This window comes from Ammodytes marinus, assembly GCF_949987685.1.
Source record: "Ammodytes marinus genome assembly, chromosome: 3".
In the NCBI taxonomy this organism is placed as follows: domain Eukaryota; kingdom Metazoa; phylum Chordata; class Actinopteri; order Uranoscopiformes; family Ammodytidae; genus Ammodytes; species Ammodytes marinus.
The window spans coordinates 22,372,851-22,393,645 of NC_137232.1; the positions used below are offsets into that span (position 1 = coordinate 22,372,851).

General features: G+C 40.4%; 1 protein-coding gene across 1 annotated transcript in view; it reads left to right on the top strand.

Annotated features, from left to right (window-relative positions):
- Positions 1–1,476: 1,476 nt before the first annotated feature.
- Positions 1,477–20,795, top strand: part of ptgir (prostaglandin I2 receptor) — a 29,456-nt gene continuing 10,137 nt past the window's right edge. The window contains exons 1-2 of the mRNA XM_080025193.1: positions 1,477–1,696; positions 2,116–3,161. Coding sequence (XP_079881319.1) covers positions 2,316–3,161 — 846 coding nt within the window. The 5' untranslated portion in view covers positions 1,477–1,696; positions 2,116–2,315. The remainder of the gene's footprint in view (positions 1,697–2,115; positions 3,162–20,795) is intronic.

The following is a 20,795-nucleotide window of genomic DNA, read 5'->3' on the forward strand; positions in this document are numbered from 1 at the left end:
TGTTTGTCAGGGAGTGAGCAAGGGCTTTCTGTATAGGGGTCTTACAATACAAACACTTAAAAGCTATGTTTGTCTTTAGCCCAAAACGTATGAGCGACTGCAATCTCTGAGCCAGATAACAACACAATGTTTCTATTGATGAATGTCCAAATCAGTACGCGTACTTGAACACAACCCCTGGTCTAATGACTCTTAATAACCATGCACACACAGGAATTTGGGAGATTGTGTCGTGGACCCTGGACCTTCTAGGGGGGTCCGGGGGAATTTTTTTTTTAAATGTTAAAGTAAAATTCATCAATCTGGTGCACTTTGAGGAGAAAACTAAGGCTAAATCAACTGTTTCCTATTTAAGCTATTTAGTACTATTTTCTGGAATAATTTATAGACACAGAATGACCAAAAAGCAGAAAGAAGAAATGTACATGTTTAAAAAATCCAGTCAGCTTCGGGATTTTTTTCCCTTCGTTTGTATTTTTTAATGGCCCAATATAGGCATTTGATCTTCGTAGCCCCGAACAATGTTATTTAAAAAATAACAAAAATGTACTGACGAATGAAAGGCCCCTGATATCTGTTTTTTTTTTCTCCTAAATCCATTTTTTCTGGGCCTTTAAAGATCAGGGGCCTATATTGAGCCAGTAAATAAAATAAAAAAAATAATAAAATACGTTTTAATTTTTTTTGGGTGCCTTGGGCCCCCCAAGCCTGTCCGCAGTCCGACGGCCCTGAACGTAACTGACCATCGTCAGATGCTCATAATTACCGAGTAGAAGTTGAATGCGTGATAATACGATTCAATGCAGCCTCTGAATGGGCGGCCCTCTGCTGTGTGTGATAGGGCCAGGCCCAGCCTAGAACCACTCATAATGGCCTGGGAGTGCTGGGACAAAGTTTTATTTAACTTTCAGGTGAAGTTGACAGCCTGCACGCACATGTTTATGTCCATGGCACTCCCGAGAGGGAAGGGACCTTGGCCCTCGGCTGTGTGACTTGGCCGGGCCGGGCCGAGTCACACAGCCAAGGGTCCAGGTTTCTTTTTTTTTTTTTTTTTTTTTTTTTTATGGACCCGGCCCGGCCCAAAATGCCTGCCACCGCCCGATGGCCAGTCCAGCCCTGATTATGGGTCAGTCTTGAAGTTGTCTGTTTTTCTTCAAAATTGAGAAAGAACGTGTGCTTGAGGGAATTTACTGTAGGCTACGTTCATATTATGCAGCTCTACAGTAACTGCTTGTCTGGGATAGAAAATATGTTCAAAGAATGCCAAGGCCAATCACTGAGCACACACAGGTCATTCTGATTGAAAACAAATTCTCTTGATTTGCTTTCCTTATGTCCCTTTGAACATGATCTGTCAGCGTCTTCCGGTGCAGCAGCAAATAAAAATGGGTGGGACTTGAAACATGTACAGAAAGAGAGGGAGAGAGAGAGAGAGAGAGAGAGAGACGCGGAGGAGACGCGGAGGAGACACGGAGCTCGTGCAGTGTTTTTTTGTGACTGCGAGCTCAGTGTACCTGCTTACACGTTACAAGCAGCGGCAGTTTTAAACTCCGTATCGGAAAGTTTGTAAACGCGTACTATCTTTCCAGTTAGAAGTCTGGGTCTGTGGAAGAAGAAGAACTGAAAAGCAAGAAAACAAAGATACTTTTAAAAAGTCGCGTAAAGTATTCTTGCTTTCCGCCGGAGCAAGTGAAAGGTAGGCAAGTGATTGTTATCCTCTCAAATTATGCTAATTTCATATTTAATTGTTCTGTTTTGAGTTTCACAATGTGATAACACTCTAAGATGAATAGATAGATAGATAGATAGATAGATAGATAGATAGATAGATAGATAGATAGATAGATAGATAGATAGATAGATAGATAGATAGATAGATAGACAGATAGATAGATAGATAGATAGATAGACGGACGGACGGACAGACAGACAGACATACCTTATTATCCAGCAGTAGCAGAAAATGTATCACTATACTGAGTGGGAAAAAAACAATAACTTGATGCCCCACCTTGTGGGATGAGAGCTTGATGTTTCTGCGTTTTGGAAATGCTTCGGACCTATCAAAGCACCAATCACCCCACACATTTCTTGTTCTATTTCTTCCACATACAGATCTCTAAACCATCAGACAGCGAAAGCAGAACCGTCCAATCATGTTTTAAGTCAACGCAGCATTATGGGTCTTGCCTTACATCCTTGCCGTCACTGTTGCCAAATTATGGTTTCAGGAGGTCAGGAGTTCCTTTTGTTGTTTGGGAAATCGTTATCCATCCCACACTGAGCAGGCATCTGTTCTTCTCAGCGAGTCAAACATGAACAAAAGCATGCTTTTAAACGGATCGTGTCACAATGACATTTGCAATGACTCTCTCACTGTGAACGGGCATGGCAAGCCAGTGACGAGCATCATCATGTTTTTGGCTGGCGTGGTGGGAAACCTCCTGGCTCTCTTTATCCTGGGAGTGCACCAGAAGGAGCATCGATCCAGATCTTCGGCCTTCTGCATCCTGGTGACGGGCCTGGCCCTCACGGACCTGCTGGGCACCTGCCTCCTCAGCCCACCTGTGTTCATCTGCTACGCCCGCAACGCGTCCCTCATAAAACTGGGCGGCGAGACACTGTGCAATCTCTTCGGCTTTGCCATGAGTTTCTTTGGCCTGGCGCCCACGCTCATCCTGTGTGCCATGGCCGTGGAACGCTGTCTGGCCATCAGCCACCCTTACTTCTACTCTGTACGCATCCGCCAAAGCTTCACCAAATACACTCTTTTCTTCATTTACCTCTTTTCTTTGGCCTTCTGCCTCCTGCCATACAGCGGCTTTGGCAAATTCAGACAGTACTGTCCCGGGACGTGGTGCTTCATCGACATGGATGCCACAGGAGATGACCGGGCCAACTTGGTGCTGGCCTTCTCGCTGTCCTACTCCTCCCTCATGGCCCTGCTGATCATGGCTGTATTCATTTGCAACGGTTCAGTGATCGTCAGCCTGTGCAAGATGCACCGGAGCCAGATGATGCGGCGCAGCTCAGTGGGCTCGTCGGGGAGAAGGAGGAGGATGAGCTTGGCCTGGTTCGCACAGGGGGAAGAAGAGATGGACCACCTGGTGCTGCTGGCCCTCATCACTGTCATCTTTGTGATCTGCTCCCTGCCTCTCATTGTGAGTTACCTTCCCGCCGTCTGTGAGTGTGTTGTGAGTCACCCAGATCGATTACTTTTTTATTTTGTTTTTCATCCTCTGTGCGACGCATTTTGTGGCCCGTCCTCTGCCTTTTTCTTATGAATGGTTTGTGAACATCTTATGAATTTGTTATATTTTACCCTGGGAAATGAGGAAAGAGCTGAGCTGAGTTTTAGAAGTTTGCACTGAAAGGGGAACAGAAGAAGGCCTTTTTGGTAGTTTTATTGTTATCATTACCATGGGAGTGTGAATAGATGAATGTCTGCTAGAGTAGAGGACATTTTCAAGCATTGAGGTTCATTTTGGCATTACTGCGTTGCCGACCTCCTTTGTGTCAAAATTAATCCTTCAACTCATTATGTTACCATTATGAACATAGAAAGCTGAGCTGGTGGCGACCGTTGATGCTTTTGTGGTATCACTGTGGTATGTGTTTGTGTGGCCTGCTCCATTCTCCTTTACGGTTGTGCCTTACTCTGCTGGCTCTACCAATTCAAGGCTTGCCTAAAGAGTGCAGCATTCACCACACAAGGCATGCTGTCATTGTTCGTGTGTGTGTTAAGTGCATTATATACTAAGCTCTGTATCTGTCCGTGTTCAAGAGGAGGATGCCAAACCTGACAACCCTGGAGGACTGGTTTAGCCCTGCCTTTCCCGAGGGTAAAGCTCCTCTGACAGGAGTCCAGGGTTAACCATCCTCTCTAGCCTAAATCGCTAAAACATTAGCCAGAGGCCCTGGGGAAAGTCAAGTATGGGAATGAAAAACAATTTGAGGATGTGAGTATTGTGAGTTATACCAAATGGCGCTATTCCACTGTGTGGTATCAGCTCAACTCGACTCGACTCAACTTGCATTTCCACCGCCAAAAAATTGTACCTGGTGCCTAGTATCGGCAGTTTTTTTGGTATTGCCTCGCTCTAGGCTCCAAGCCGATGCTAAAAGGTGCAGGGCTCCAGACTAACCTTTTTTACTAGGAGCACTGGCGCCCCTAACTCAGAATTTTTAGGGACCTTAAATAGACCTGCAACGCATCTATTGAAATGTTTCCCAATTTTAACTATATAAGGCCTACTGATATGGTATTGCCAGCATGTTTTGGACCAGGCTGACGACAGATGATACAATTCATTGTGTTTTTGATTTTGCATCACCATGTGAAATCCTTCAGACATTCCTTAGGAAAAGGATTACATTTTTTTGCCCATTTCCACCACAGCCCCTTCTACATCTGGGCACTCTGATTTTTCCTCATCTATTTCTGCTGACTCCATTGTTAAGAAAATTGTTATTGGCCCAAAAGCAAGTAGGCTAGTAGTAGTTAGATGACATTATCATCCCTACGTGACACATCGGGACACCATCCTCCCTTTTAATGGCCCGTCGCAATATTCTTCTACTTCTTTTAGCAAACAGATACAAGGGGGGTATTTCTTAAACATTTTCCATCCGTATTTTTGGCGGTTGGTTCAGGTAATAGTAGCCGACAACAACTGCTCGTAATTTCTGCTTTGCTACTTAGCTCCAGGGTCGGCTTTCTGCCCCTTTGTATGACGACCCCGCCCACATTCAGGAGGTACTATTTGCAGTGGAAAACGACTCGTGTTGCTACCAAACCAAGTGGAGTTAAGTCGAGTTGAGTCGAGTAGAGCTAAATGTGCGATGGAAAAGCGCCATAAAAAAGCATCCCTGCTTATAATATATAGTGCATTTAACAGCTGATGATCAAGTATTTTACAAGAAGCAGTAAAAAAGTGTTTGTCATTGTCTGCATCTGGAGGGTATGTGGTAACACATGGTCATAATGTTTTGACTAACACCAGGGGTGTTTGCCCAAAGTTGTGGAATAAGAGGGCCCCGGGGGATGAACAGCCGATGACGATATACACTTGTCAACAGTCTGAGAGAAACACTTTGGAAAACTGAAACCCCAAGTTCACAACTTGCAAGGCATATTTTTGTTCACGTTGCACACAACTGTAGGCTCTTTATGTTTTGATTTAATACAGAAAAGATGAACTTGTAGTTTCATGATGATCCTGTGTATCCACAGTGGTTAAATAAGTGGAATATAGCAAGCTTATATAGTAATTATTTTAATTTTTTATAACCCAACTTTAGATTTGCGTATCACTACTCATGGCAAACGGTCGAGAGTTACAAGCCTGATCTATAGTATATTATTCTGAATAATTAAAGACCCTGTCATTAAGTATTTCATTATTCAGGCATCATCTCAGCAGACATGCATGTGTGTGATGTGATGTACTTGTTTTTGCATGTTCCTCCTTGTGGTCGTACCTGAAAGAATTGAGACGGCAGTGTATGAGTGCATCTCAGCAGACTTAACAATGTTTCAGACAGATGTGGCTTCATGATTAACACAGGTTAGTTTGCCCGAAGCACAACAGATGTTGGTGAAAGAGTCTCATTCTGTTGCAATGAAAATATTTTAAAGCGGCCACCCATTTAAGGGATGCTGCTCCTCAGCACTGACACGCTCCTTTAGATAGTGCATTAGCTGCATTTAGTGGTTATTCCTTTACATGCACAGCAGTGTGCCAACACGAAGCATGTGTTCCCACTCCAGCGTGTGTTTCAGTTTAGTCCTTTTGACTTAAAGCACTTTCATGTAACTGAATGAATGATGCTTTCAAGATCTGAAGTCAAAGCTCTGTCTGCAGTTTAGGTACAGTGGGAGTGGTGGGTGCGATGGAAAGCAGTTGCTGCAAAACGAATGCTTCCACTTTTTAATGTATGTTTGGCAGAGGAGATGAAAAATGTTAGTTTCTGGAAACATTAATTGTGTTCATTGTTTTTCCTCCATGGCATGAATAATGTTGCAGACTTTGTATTTGCGAATCACGTTGCCAGAGATCTTATATTGTTTAAGCCAATTGGCTTAAACAAAAAATTGGCAGGCGTGTCTGGGGTGTCACTGTTCGATCAGTCCAACAAGATAATTAATTTCATGAGAAGGCCAAAGTTCACATGCGGTGGTTATCAGATATGTGGGAAATTCCCCAACATTTCTTTTAAAGGTTTTTGGCTGGGGTGTTTTTTTGTTGTTGTTCCTAATTTTAAGCTTCCCAGGCTTGGTCACCAACACAGTGCCCGCGGGCACCAGGTAGCCCGCAAGGACCATATGAGGCGCCCTCAGGCCTGTTCTAAAAATAGCATAATAATCTGTTTCCCACCTTTTTTAAGTCATTGTTGATCATTATTGTGAGAAATCATTAACATGATCAGTGGCTTCACATAGATGAATATCATTAATCATTAATAATAATATATAACTAAAGGCAAACTGAGCAAATTTGTTATTTCAGAAGAGTGTATCAAACTGGGTGCCCTTCGTATGACTCAGTACATATGAAGTAGCCCTCAGGTTCAAAAAGGTTGGTGACCCCTCAGGGTTTTTCCTGGCTCAGAATGGGCCTTTGGGGGGTCAGTACGCGACCAACTTTTTTTGGGGTCGCGACAGTAAAGGCAAACGGTTTGTGTATTTTAAGAGGGGTGTGGGGTTGGGAGAGGGGTGTTTCTGTCCAGCTCAAGAGCATTTCAGTCAGCCTGTCAATCACTGCGTTACCATGGAGCTCACTGACGCTTATGAAATCACAATAAACAACATGTAGATATGAAGTCAAAATACTAATAATGACTAGGCCTACCTATTTAATACTTTAATTGTTTCTAATTGATCTAAACCATGGAAGAAGGTAGGGCTGCTCGATTATGAAAAAATCATAATCATGATTATTTTGAGTAATCACATTGTGTTATCACGATTATTAAAGACAGTTAATCATTGATTTAAGAACATTATGCATTTATTTTACTTTTAACAAGGTTTTTTTCTAATAACACCATGACTTTGGACTTTAAACAAAGGCCTAATTGAACTGAAAACAGGGAGAATAGAAATAGGCTAAATAAGTGAAACATATTTTTAATAATTTAATACAAATATGTCAAAATAAAAATAACCAGTTGTAAATGGTGTCGATAGGGCACGTCTTTTGCTAGCATTGAATGTAAGGGCATGATTTATTTATGTCTCATGGAGCTGGCTGTATAGGCAGTTGCCTTCCTGTGTTTTTTATTCATTGATTGCTTGGTCATAGACCATTATGACTCGACTTAAAGTGAATAAACAAATTGTTCGGGATGTTAAAAGGTGCAGATGAGGTCGTATATGGCTTTTCTTTCTCTCTCTCTCGCGGTCGCGTATGTCACGTTACTCGCGTGTCCGCGCGTGACAAATCTTGCACATTATTTTAGTTTGTTGTGAGTCTGAAGTGTTTTCAGACAACACAATTAGTTTTACCTTTTATTCTCGTCATCTAGAAGTTTTTCAAAACACCCGGCAATGCGCAACATTTCCCTCCTACTCTCTGGACCAGCCGATAGCTAAACTAAATCAGGTGAGGGAGGGGCCGAGCGGAGCGCATAGCAGAAGGGTTTGCTGCATTTACAAGCCTGCATGCCCCGGCGTGCGGAACAATGATAGTTTAATAACGATTATCCCCGACCTGATTTCTACCATAGGCTATATTTATACACGCCGAAAGTTTTTTATTGGAAATTTACCTCAAACCTGATGTAGGCCTACTGGTAATCTGACGGAATCCGAAAGTTCTGTGGGTCTGAGTCATGGTCTGAGTTCCCTGTAGTCAGCCTGTCACTCACTGTCCGACGCTGCCGTTACTATGGCGATCACGGACTCGCGGGAAACTTCGCTGGACGAAATTAAAAATAACTCATGGATATAAAGCCAAAATGTTGTTGTTGAACATGTCAAATGAAGTGATTTTTTATTTTTTTTTTACAACTGAGATTGCAAGTAATATGACTGGAATGGCGCGGAAATGGAAACACATTTGGAGCCGTTTTAAGTAGATTTTTATTTATTTATCTATAAAAAAAACACTTTGGCGCTGAGGATTTTCCTTTGGGGGGCGCTAAAATTCCTTTGGGGGGCGCCAACATTTTTTGAATGCAGGAAAAACCCTGCCCCTGCTCTACAGCTTTGGTCTTTGTCTGTTCAATATCACCTCTCACCTATTTGAACATACAGTACACACGTCAGAGTAGACAGCTGAAAAGATAAGGTGTCATTAACCTATTGAACTCAACGGGATGAATGTTATCACCCAACTGTTCTGTTAAAGAATGTTTGATTTGTTTATTGTAGCACAAAACATGAGGACGTATTTGTTGATTTGTTCTAGGAAGGACTAAGGTTGGAAAGTTGGCACCATATGGAATATATGGTTATTGATTGTTCGAGTACGTCTACAAAAATTCACCATCAGCTGTAGGACAGGATTTACAGCCTCCTCTCTCAGTGAAATCCAACAGTGTTAGAGCTATGTAAGGTTACACCACCAAATGTACATTAAATGATCATATATTGAATCAAGAATATAACAATGTTAACCTATTGCAAGATCCAGCATATTTGACTAGAACATTCAATTAATATTTTATTGATTCTGTCACTGAGATTACACAATGTTTCCCTAACACATGTGTGAATCTACCGGTAAATATAACTTTGCACGTTTTTAACATTAACTGCATATCAGATAGCAAAGCTCAAATGCTTGTTAATTCCCTCAAACCTTCCACAACAGAATATATTTATTGGCCATGCTCAAACCCCTTAAATATGTATTTGCACCCCCCATTACACAGGTCAACAATCTGTCAATTTCACAAGGGGTTTTCTCAAATGTTTGGAAGACAGCAGTTGTATCACCTATTTTTAAGTCAGGCGATTCTCAGGCTATTTGTAACTACAGACCAATCAGCATTTTGCCCGTAGTATCCAAGGTCGCAGAGAAGTGGGTAGCAGATCAACTTATTACCCATTTAAACAACTGCCCCTTCTCACTGCATCCTATGCAATTTGGTTTTAGAGCCAATCATTCCACAGACACTGCCAACTGCCTCTTACATGAAAAGGTTAAGTCTATGATGGAAAAGGGAGCTGCTGTAGGGGCTGTATTCTTGGACCTGAGAAAAGCTTTCGACAAAGTAAATCATAAGATATTCATTGCTAAACTCTCCTCATTCAATTTCTCCAACAACGCCCTAAAGTGGTCAGAGTCATGTTTAAATAACAGAACTCAGTGTGTGAATGTCCACAATCAAAAATCAACTGCGCTGAATACACTAACTGGTGTCCCACAAGGATATATATTAGGTCCACTTCTGTTCAGTCTTTATATAAATGACTTGCCCTCTGTGTGCTCTGATGTAGAGATGCAGCTGTATGCTGATGACGCTGTGATTTATGCACATGGCTAAACCTCAGGCTGCAGCAAAACTCACCAAAGCACTGAACCGCATCTCAACTTGGCTTATGCAATAATGCCTTTAACTCAATACATAGAAAACAGTCTGCTTGTTTTTCTCAAAAAAGCGATGTAGCACTCCCAGCCATAATGCTATCAGGAGAAACATTACAAGTTGTCTCTGAGTTCAAGTACCTATGCGTCCTAATCAACTCCCAACTGTCTTTTAAATCTCATGTAAAAAAAAGTATGACATAGGGTAAAGGATAACTTATCAAATTTTCGATTTATTAGATAAGTTATATTATAAGTTTAAATCTCAAACACAAATGCTCGACACTTGCTGGATTCAACTCCTCAAATACGATAATTTTTTTCATTTTACATGAAATATTTTTGGTTTTGGACTGTTGGTTGGACAGATAAAGCTGTCAAGATGTCACGTCTGGCAATATATCCCAATTTTCTGACATTTTATAAAACAACCACACAACGATCAATAAAGAAAAGGGGATCATCCTAAACTGCAGCCATATGTTGAAATGCGGTTGGTTACTGTGTTGCTCTAGCCTGGCTCCGCCCGCCTACCTACTTCTGCCCAAATTTAATTTTCCCTTTAGTAGTCAGTCTGGGGCTGGGGTGTAATAGTGGGATCCTGCTCGAATCAGATTTCTGAGTGTCCAATCAGCAAACAGAGCGAGTGGCTGAGAACGATGACGTCGAAGTCGCACTCCAGTTTCAGTTGAATACTGCGTTCCTTTATACTCAGAACTCGGAAATGTCCGACTTGGTAGTTCCGAGTTCCGACCTGTCTGTGTTCCAACTTCCAGTGCATCTGCTCGGGAAACTTTCTCATCCAAATAACTAAACGTTAGGTAGTTACCGTTGCCAGGTATCGGTAGATCCACAGACTACAATATGTAGTAAAGTCGGAAATTTCTGAGTTCCCAGTACAATTGGAACGCACCGTCAGAAGCCGGCTCATGACATACGCCACGACCAAACGTTATGCGATTGGTTGGCTGATCCAGAGTGGCACTGGGCAGATCCAATTGTTTTAAACTTCAACATACACCCGCCTCCAAGTGAGTGAACGTTTGCCAAATAGAGCAGTTCCAGACCTTCTGTACAAATGAAATTAAGCATGATGGTCTGGTAGCACCAGGCTAGTGTTGCTCATGTTCCCATGTGAGTATTTAGGGTCAGCATTTCTTGTGTTTTCTGTCCTAAGAATGAAGGGAAATCAATATGGCTATATAAGGCCTCCCTTCTCTTTGTCTTTCCTGTCATGTTCAGCTTATAAATGATCATGGCAGTCTCCTGCGGGGGACAGGGACAGACTGATAGTTGTCCCTGTCGTTCCCTTGGGGACCACAGAATCAGCCAGGAGCCCATATGTTGTCCGTCAATACCTGGATCGATAAAGTGCTGCACTTATATAACAAGCTATATGTATTATGCAAGACTGTGAGTGGTTTTAGCTCGAAATGTCAATGTTTTGGGAAGCTCTCAATAACCCCAGGGGGTATTTAAGTGACCGAAAAAACTTGAATCTGGAGTAGCACTGTGAGAGAGATTTGAATAACCAACATAAGTTTCCATTATAGTCTAGCTCCTGAGGCTTAGTCATATTGACTTGTGTGTTTTACAGGGAGTGCAACAAAGATCCTGCATTTTAACCTCATTGTTTGTTGAAAGTGGTAACTATGACGGGTGATTTACACAGTGTTCGTAAAGTGACAGGTCAGTGATTGTAAAGTGCAGAATGGAAGATAGGAAAGCAATGAAGTATCAAAGATATCCTTTTAATTATTTTTTTCTTAAAGAGGACCTATTATACTACTTTTCTGGTCTTAATTTCTTGTTTTACACTGCTATAGAGCAACCTGACACGAATCACATCACAAAAAACTATGTTGATTTTCGGGAAGCTCTTTCTCTTATTTTGGCGATCCAGCACTTCCTGTCAACACTTGAGTGTGTGTGCTTCGGCAATCTCCGCTCCCTCCGCCTGTGCATCGGCCATCTCCGCTACCCTCCCCCCCTCTTGCAAACCCCACTCCGTTGTGATTGGTTACCTTCCTTCCGGAACACTTTCAGTGGCGGGAAGCGCGAGCATGGACCTATAAGGGCGCGAGGCAGACGCGAACAGGGAAGTGACAGCATTACCATACATGGAAACATCCGCGTGGTCACGTCACAAATTTTTATGCAACGTCACGAATTATGAAAGGGTAGACCGCTTTGAAGACGTGACTTCTTGACTGGCTAGAATAGTGTTTAGTGCTCTGCACAGACACCCCAGACGGTCAGCAGGGAATACGTCGAAATGCATGTAAGTCATTATTTGATAATTTAGTATGGTTAAGCATGACTATGAATCATCATAACAACGTTTATAGGTCATAAAAGTCAAAAAGCATCATAGGTCCTCTTTAACAAAGTTTTGTTTACATTTTGTCTGTTTCACCAAAGCACTGTGTGTCCTTGAGGTCTAAGAAACAAACTGAATTAATTGACTTCCTCATAAAACATTCAAGGAGCAGATTTCTGGAATAAATGTAAGCCTCCGTGTCATCCTCATCTTTGTTGGCACAAGTTTACGTTTGGACTTGGCACCTTCATCTGTAGACCTGTCAAATAGCCTGAAACCATATACAGTACATGAAGTGTATCGTCTCATCATGTGTGCATATGTGCTTTGGCATCCTTGTGACACAAGATAGTAGTAAAATGGCGACCCACTCTTAAAAACATTAAGCATCGCACGGAAAATACTTTTTACTTTTTAACATTAAGATTTAAATTCCCCCAAAATGTTCTGTAACAACTAGACATTGTGGTTGCCAATGGGTTAAATGCTAGATTGACCTGGACTTTGAAATTTAATGCATCTCATCCTTTCTTCTCTCCACTGTGGATAGATAATAATATGCAAACACATAGAAAAGGAAGTCCCATGGGCACCCTTAGCTCAGTTGGTAGGCCCATGGGAGCCCGGGTTCGATTCCAGCCCGCGGTCGTTCTCTGCATGTCACTCCCCTCTCTGCCTCATTTCAACTCTGTCTCTACACTATCAATAAAAGCATAAAAATGCCCAAAAAATATCTTTAAAAAAAAGAAAGAAACGGAAGTCCCATGCGTTCACATGTGCGAAGTACGTTCTGTGATTTTGGAAAAGGAAAACTATAAATACCAAACCATGTCCAATAGCTCCAAAGTAAACGGGATGATTGTCAGGAAGAAGATAAACAACAGCTCTGACTCATTGACAGTAACTATGAATAATGCCTCAAGGAGGCAATGCAGCACCTCATAAATCTGGGATTTCTGGCTCCTTGGGAAAAAGGAAACCACTTTCAATTAAACACATGTGGTGAAATATATCAGAAACAGTACAAAGGAAAACATATTGTAGAGCAGGGGTGTCAAACTCATTTTATTTACGACTTGATAATCACACGAAGGGCCAGACATGTAGCTTACTGACATGCCTTCTTTTTAATCCAAAAATCAAACAACATATCTAGGTATATAACCTGCGTACATACAGGGGCATAGGCTAGGTTTTGTTTACATATTTTGGGGGACAAATTATAGGTGGGGGGTATGGGGGTGCTCCCCCAGAAATGTTTGTGCGTCAAACACTTAATTTCCTGTATTCTGGTAGTTTATTCTGTTTATGTTTTCTGCGTTAATTTATTGTAGAAATGTCTTTATTTTTGTAAAGGAAAAGACAACATTCAGGTTCCTGGTGAAACAAATATAAAGGACTATAATGCAGTAAGGCTCTCAGGCATCCTGGATTGAGCCACAATATGTTTTCTCTTGGATTTTTCTAAACTTTCTGCATATTCAAAACATCACGTTTTTTTATAAAATTTTTTATAGGAATCATGACGTAGCACCAGTGTTAACTATTTATGACACTTTACATTGGTAATGAAATGCAAAGCCACCATTGGAAACAAAAGGGGTGGGCTATCAGCGGCTATCTAACATTAGCTAGTGAGCTATATTGTAACTTGAGGCAAAAGTTAGAAACCAGATAATGTTAGCATTCATCCTTAGACAGTTGACACAATCAATCATCAATATTAGCATGCTATTTAGCTACATAGATTGGCCTATTTACAGCCATTAGAAAACTGACATCTTTTCTTCAATGCAAGTTCATCAATTCATGGCTTAAAATCCTGAGCTGTGGAACTTTCAGAAGACATTCCTAGTGGTAAGCTATGCGAGTGTCCTAACGGTTTGGAGCGTGTGCGACGTGCGGATATGGCACAGGCTCCACATGAGAGAAAAAAAAAAAAAGTTATTTTTTTTATTAATTTCTTTTTTATGCGGGCCAAATTTAATGGAATTGCCGAATTGGTTCGCGGGCCAGATTAAATATCGAAACGGGCCAGATTTGGCCTGCGGGCCAGAGTTTGACACCCCTGTTGTAGAGGTTTGTAGATGCAAAAACTGAAGTGCACCTGTTCACGAACAATGACACTGGTGTAGGAAATATTTTTGACCAAAGCTTGTGTTAAACAGACTGTAATGCCAAGACTAATGTGACAGTTTATTCCCCCGCAGGACTTTAACCTTAGGCATACAACTAAATCAACATTTGAATAGTTCCCAAACAGCCAAGAGCTCTTAAGTCCCTCAACACGCCCAGACTTGAATGCCAATTGAAAATATGCTGAGTGAAAGGGTGATAGCTGTTCAGACACTTCCCACATCCAATTGGCACCAGATTTTAAATCAGTCTGGACGAAGAAGTGTGCATCCAAGATGACTCAAATCCCGTTAAAACCTCCCTGTGGTGGTGTCTGATGACTCTTCTTATGCAACAACCACACATGTGAAAAGTGAAGTATTTGTGATGTCAGCGTAGTATACCCTGACCTTTGCATGAGTTTGAGCTGTAAAATGAATCCACACGGCATGGGTGTGGCACAGCAAGACATGTATAGACATAGATGGATGAGTGAGGATAAGAGAAGGCTTTGTCTCCCAAACTGTTATTGTGCTCGAAAATTAAATCTCCATCCATGCTTCTATAAGGTAAGATGATGCTCTGCAATTAGCAGCTGGGTTTGTGGTCTGAACAATGAGGATTCCATTTCCTAGTGGATTGACGCTTGATCCTCCATTGGACACATACACGAACCGTGCACACATTAAGTCCTATTATAGTATTACCAAGACTTGTGGCTTGCTTATCCTGTCGGTCATTACTTGGTTTCTCCTGGTTTGTTGTACAGCCTTGGTTTGGGCCAAACGGTGCGTGTGGACAACAAATTTAATTTACAGCAAAAAAAGCAATAGAAGATCCTCAGGGTAATGACGTGTAGATACGTATTAATCGCCTTTTATGTGCCATTGAAGGAGCATGGCCTTAGGCTTCAGTGAGATGTTGCATGGTTGAGGCACGGAATAACAAAAGGAGGGAGATACGTAGATCGATGGGCAGACAGACAGACAGTTCACTCATCCCTGAAGGGAAATTGTGTCATTGCAGCAGCAGTAGATATAATAATAATACAATAAAATATAAAATGTTCAGGAAAATGTGCATTGTCGATGTCCACTGATAAAATTAGTCTTCCTTCTCAACACAGAAAGAAGTCATTGTAGAATATGAGGAAGGCTCCCACTAATAAAACACTCTCCTGTCTGACCATTGGGCTGTGTAGAGGGTGTGTAGTGCTGTCCATTATCATCAGCAGCTTGTGCAAGATCCATCTCTCCAGACAGAAGAGGTTATTGTTCAATGATGTGTGATGTGTTTTTAGTTTTTAGAATGAAAAAATGTGCCAATGGCCCATTGAATGACCAACTGAACCAAACACCATCGTCTGAATGCATTTTGTAGATCAAGTAGTCCTGCCTGCGTCTTTTCCTGTCTCATATCAAATTAACATTAATACCTTTTGTGTAAATGTATTTGAGCCTATTCAACTAATTTAATTAGCTATTTGGGGCCAGCGAAAAAAAGCTGTTCATACTGCCGTATGTTATCACCGCCTTTTAAGTTGACAAAGCGAACGTGTAAAAAGTTGAACACTTGCTTATGTACACATGCAGCAATTAAGGAGCCTGTTTCCCTTCACCTGATGATTGTATGTTTAATATTTACTTTAAGCTCTGGCATCGACTACTTCCTGCATTTACGTGATCCATTTTGTTCATCAGTTAATCGCTATCGCTAGGAAAACACTGTTTGATGAACATACTGTTGACTGTTCATGTGTTCATGTAAAATTACTAACCCATTGCTTACCATATATTTTTATTCTGCTGCTACATGTTGAAAACATTCCTTTGAATTTAAAACCGGGGTATATGGAGAAAATACAACTGTTCCCACATACTGCTGAACCCTCTTAGCCTTTCAGTGACAGGCCCTTAATTGCTGAAAATAATTGATAGTAAAATAAATTCCATTATTTATTGGGGTTGCCTTGCCACCAAACATTCAGACTACCGATGAAAGATTCATTGTGCCTCAATGAATTATTTTCACCATCAATATTGGAAGTAACGTGATATGTGAATGAATGGATATGTGAATGAATGGATATGTGAATTAATTAATTGACAAATACAGTTTATGCAATTAGAAACTAAATACCCAGCCCCCAAAAATGTGCATTCATACTTTGACAAAAAATGTTTTAACCAATTGCTTTGGACACGTGTCCTTATTTCTTATTTATTGGGTGAGGTATTTTGTGACCATCATCATCCATGTCAGATTTGAACAACAGATGATTACATTTACATAGGAACACACCAACACATTCTGCTTTCCCTTGTACAGTCTTCTTCTCCAATAGTTTGAAGACCCACACCATACAGATAATTACAATGACCAAGTTATAACATCTTATTGATCTTCGCAAATGGTATTAGTTGAGTGGGCCTAACTTGATTCTCCAGGAGTGAAAGCCACGAAAAAAAATATGGCTTTTCCAATCGATAGCTGCCACTACACTCATTTGTTTAGGTGTAACTGTGGGTTGGCTGTCAGCAGCTTTTGTTATTGGATATTGGACATATGGATAGTCTTCCTTTAAATGCTGCTATTTGTAAATACCAATTTTACTTAATTTCTTTAATGATTTGGTTGCCACAACTTTTTCTTGTATGATTTAATATGATTATTTTCAACATAAGTATGAATGAAAGGACCTTGCTTGCAGAAAGGAAACACCTTTATTCATGTGTGAAAGTGCACATAAGCACTGAGGATTTCTCAATTTTCCTTTTCTCTTGCTGGAACATACACATTTGGTCCAAATAGTCAATTCATAAACTATTTTTTTGATTGACAAAACTGTCGGACCAAACAAATAATTTGGAGAAGTCATTACATTATCTAGATTAAATGACAAACACATCAATGAATTATGAATACAATCATTGGTTAAGCCATTGGGCTGGGGGGGTAGTGAATCACCAATTAAACTGGATTAGAACTGTGTGGATCTTTTTGTCTTGCTCAAAATAATTTATGTTTCTTTTAAGTGTATATTTATATAGAGCAGGGGTGTCAAACTCTGGCCCGCGGGCCAAATCTGGCCCGTTTCGATATTTAATCTGGCCCGCGAACCAATTTGGCAATTCCATTAAATTTGGCCAGCATAAAAAAAATAAAAATAAAAAAAAAAACTTTTTTTTTTTTTCTCTCATGTGGAGCCTGTGCCATATCCGCACGTTGCACACGCTCCCAACCGTTAGGACACTCGCATAGCTTACCACTAGGAATGTCTTCTGAAAGTTCCACAGCTCAGGATTTTAAGCCATGAATTGATGAACTTGCATTGAAGAAAAGATGTCAGTTTTCTAATGGCTGTAAATAGGCCAATCTATGTAGCTAAATAGCATGCTAATATTGATGATTGATTGTGTCAACTGTCTAAGGATGAATGCTAACATTATCTGGTTTCTAACTTTTGCCTCAAGTTACAATATAGCTCACTAGCTAATGTTAGATAGCCGCTGATAGCCCACCCCTTTTGTTTCCAATGGTGGCTTTGCATTTCATTACCAATGTAAAGTGTCATAAATAGTTAACACTGGTGCTACGTCATGATTCCTATAAAAAATTTAATAAAAAAACGTGATGTTTTGAATATGCAGAAAGTTTAGAAAAATTCAAGAGAAAACATATTGTGGCTCAATCCAGGATGCCTGAGAGCCTTACTGCATTATAGTCCTTTATATTTGTTTCACCAGGAACCTGAATGTTGTCTTTTCCTTTACAAAAATAAAGACATTTCTACAATAAATTAACGCAGAAAACATAAACAGAATAAACTACCAGAATACAGGAAATTAAGTGTTTGACGCACAAACATTTCTGGGGGAGCACCCCCATACCCCCCACCTATAATTTGTCCCCCAAAATATGTAAACAAAACTAGCCTATGCCCCTGTATGTACGCAGGTTATATACCTAGATATGTTGTTTGATTTTTGGATTAAAAAGAAGGCATGTCAGTAAGCTACATGTCTGGCCCTTCGTGTGATTATCAAGTCGTAATTCGGCCCTTTGTGAAAATTAGTTTGACACCCCTGATATAGAGTATCTATACCATTAAAGTAATCGTCTTTGTTTTCTATCATACCATTTGCTGAAATCCTTTTATTTTTCTACCTTGGATTTTCTTGGATTTTTACGCACTGTTGGTTGAGGATGACCACTTAGCTGGAAAGGTTTTTTTCCAAGTAATCTTTACTGTATTGATTTGAGAGCAAAAACAGATTCTATTTGTATTTTTTATTCTTTGGTAGCAAGGCACTCTTGAGGTTGTCTCATTTGCTAGACAGATTGTAGTTGATTTTGAATTGACGTGAGGTGATCAGCTAGATCATTTCTTTAGAGAAGAGTCACCACTCCCTCATTTAACGACAAAAACACACAATCAACACTGGTTCAGTGGTGTTAGACAGTGATTTGTCTGAATACATACACCAGCGGCAGAAAGCACACCAACTAGAGAACAGCCAAACTCTGTAACCAGTGACAGCAAGAGTCATCTACAAATGAGAACACTGTTACCTGTATATTTTCTATCTATTTGTGCTCATAAAATTGAGTGTGTAGATAGGTAAAAAGGGGGCCTGTCTGTTAATGTCGCCGTTAAACAAATGCAGACTAAGAACCGGATCTGAAACGTAACTTTAAGAATCCATCCCTGGTGGTTATCTAATAATTACATCATCCAGGAAATAGGTACAGTGAGAACAATATGATTCCTGTTTCGCACAGCACCTTGCCACCAGTCTCAGGAGATATATGACATAATAAAACTTGGCTCAGATGCAGCAATGACATCCAGCCACCCTCACATCAAACAAACCATAAGTGAAGCACATCGTGTTGTTGGGGACGTGTGAAAAGGGGAAGTAGTTTATTCATAGTCCAATAAAAGCCTAATATCACAACGTACAAATGATCTTAAATTAGATAAAATCTGATGGACACCTTTTAAGTAATCTCAAATCATCCCAGGAAAAAAAAATCACTCATACACAAAGTTAGATCTTTGAACTGAAATGTTATCACTGAGTAAAGGGAGTATTGATTTTTTCTCTGCGTCTTCAGTGCACTCCTAAATATTCCCTTTGTTGTTCCAAGAAATTGAGTTCAGCAAAAGTTATGATTCATAACCAGTCATGTTGTGCTGTGTGGTCTTGCTGGATGTTCACCACCAATAAATGTTCAAAATGGGTGTCCTACGCATTGTGTGTGACTAAACAGCATGAATCACAAAGGTTTTTTATTTCAAAAATGGATTATTCCAGCATGTTAAAACAGAAGAAAACACCCAGTTTTCCGGTTCAATTAATTTATTTAACTTTTTTTTAAATGTTGGAAACAGGCTTCATTAAATGTCCTTTGTGATCCTTCCAAAACGTTTTCTCTGCTACATTTGAGACGAGGCATGCCTTCAAAGGGCGTCTGATCCAGAGTATCCACACAACAGGGACTAAACAAGGTCAACTAAATAATTGTAAACAGGCAGATTCTGTGGCTTGAAATTCAAGGGCCCATGAGCCCAAGCTGATGTTTTTTCAAGTACACAGAACCTGAAAATATGTGATGGGAATGAGTTTTCCTCAGTTTCCCCTGCCCTCATTTTTCTATAAATACATTTGTTACGGCCATTGGAGAAATCACAAGAGTAGAACAATCAGAGCAAAATCTTGACGATTAGCTTGTATAATTGATGCCGACAAATGCTTAATCATTAGATCAGATAATCACTAGATTAATCACTACTTATTTTAGGTCAGTTTGTATTTTACATACAGTATGTGTGGCTCAGTTATGGAATCAGCTACCTGGTGAGAAGAAATGTGTTTATTTGGGATACATAAAGCAGTTTATCTTGAATGCACGTTGGGATTGGTGAGGTTCTTTACTAATGAAAAGATACATTTTCATAAAGAAGGAAATATAGAACACTATACAGTCATTTGTAGCACTCAAGGTGGACACTGAACGGTATATTATTGGGGGACGAGATCAGCAAATAAAGATGATCAAATAACTCAAGGAAGTCCCCCACTCGGAATATTGAATTAACCTTTTTTTAATTAAATAATCACTATCGCGTTTGCGGAAATAATATTAATCTCAAAAGGAATCTAGTTGTAGTCTTGCAATATGAGACCCCGTGTCTTTTCAAAATCTCACTCTGTGACTGAAAACTAATGACTAGTTGTCTTCAGGTGTGAGTTGATTGTCTTCAGATGTAGACGGTTTCAGTCTTCAGTCTTTTCAAAGTGTTTTAAAAGTCCTCTAGTGTAAGCCCAGCATTACAGTAGTTGCCCCTTTAATGCTGATCTCCATCTGACCCCCACGCTGCATCCAGCCCAGCACATAGATTTATGGTTCCATGCGGCCCAGTAGGAAAAACCCACAGTCGGATGTTGACTGTGAGGAATGCTGGACACCAAACTCTCCTGACAGAGAGATCATTTAGAATAAACAAGAGCTAGCTAGCTTTCCCAAGATAATTAAAGATCAGAACAGACATGGAAGCGCGGGTGCACGTCTGGGTGCTTGTCCACATTAATGTTTACACACTTGTCATGATGGAAGTACTTAGTGGTTGTCCTTACTTCACATAGTGCAAGCAAGCATAAAGAGGAAATAGATTTTTTAAATTGTGCAAAGATGCATGGTGACTGCGGAACAAAATTAAATTTGTCAGTTGAATATTTACCGAGTGACATTCAGAACTACACCATTATGCCCAGGTGGTATTATTAAAAAGTTGGCGTTGCTTCAAAACACACGGAAGTCAG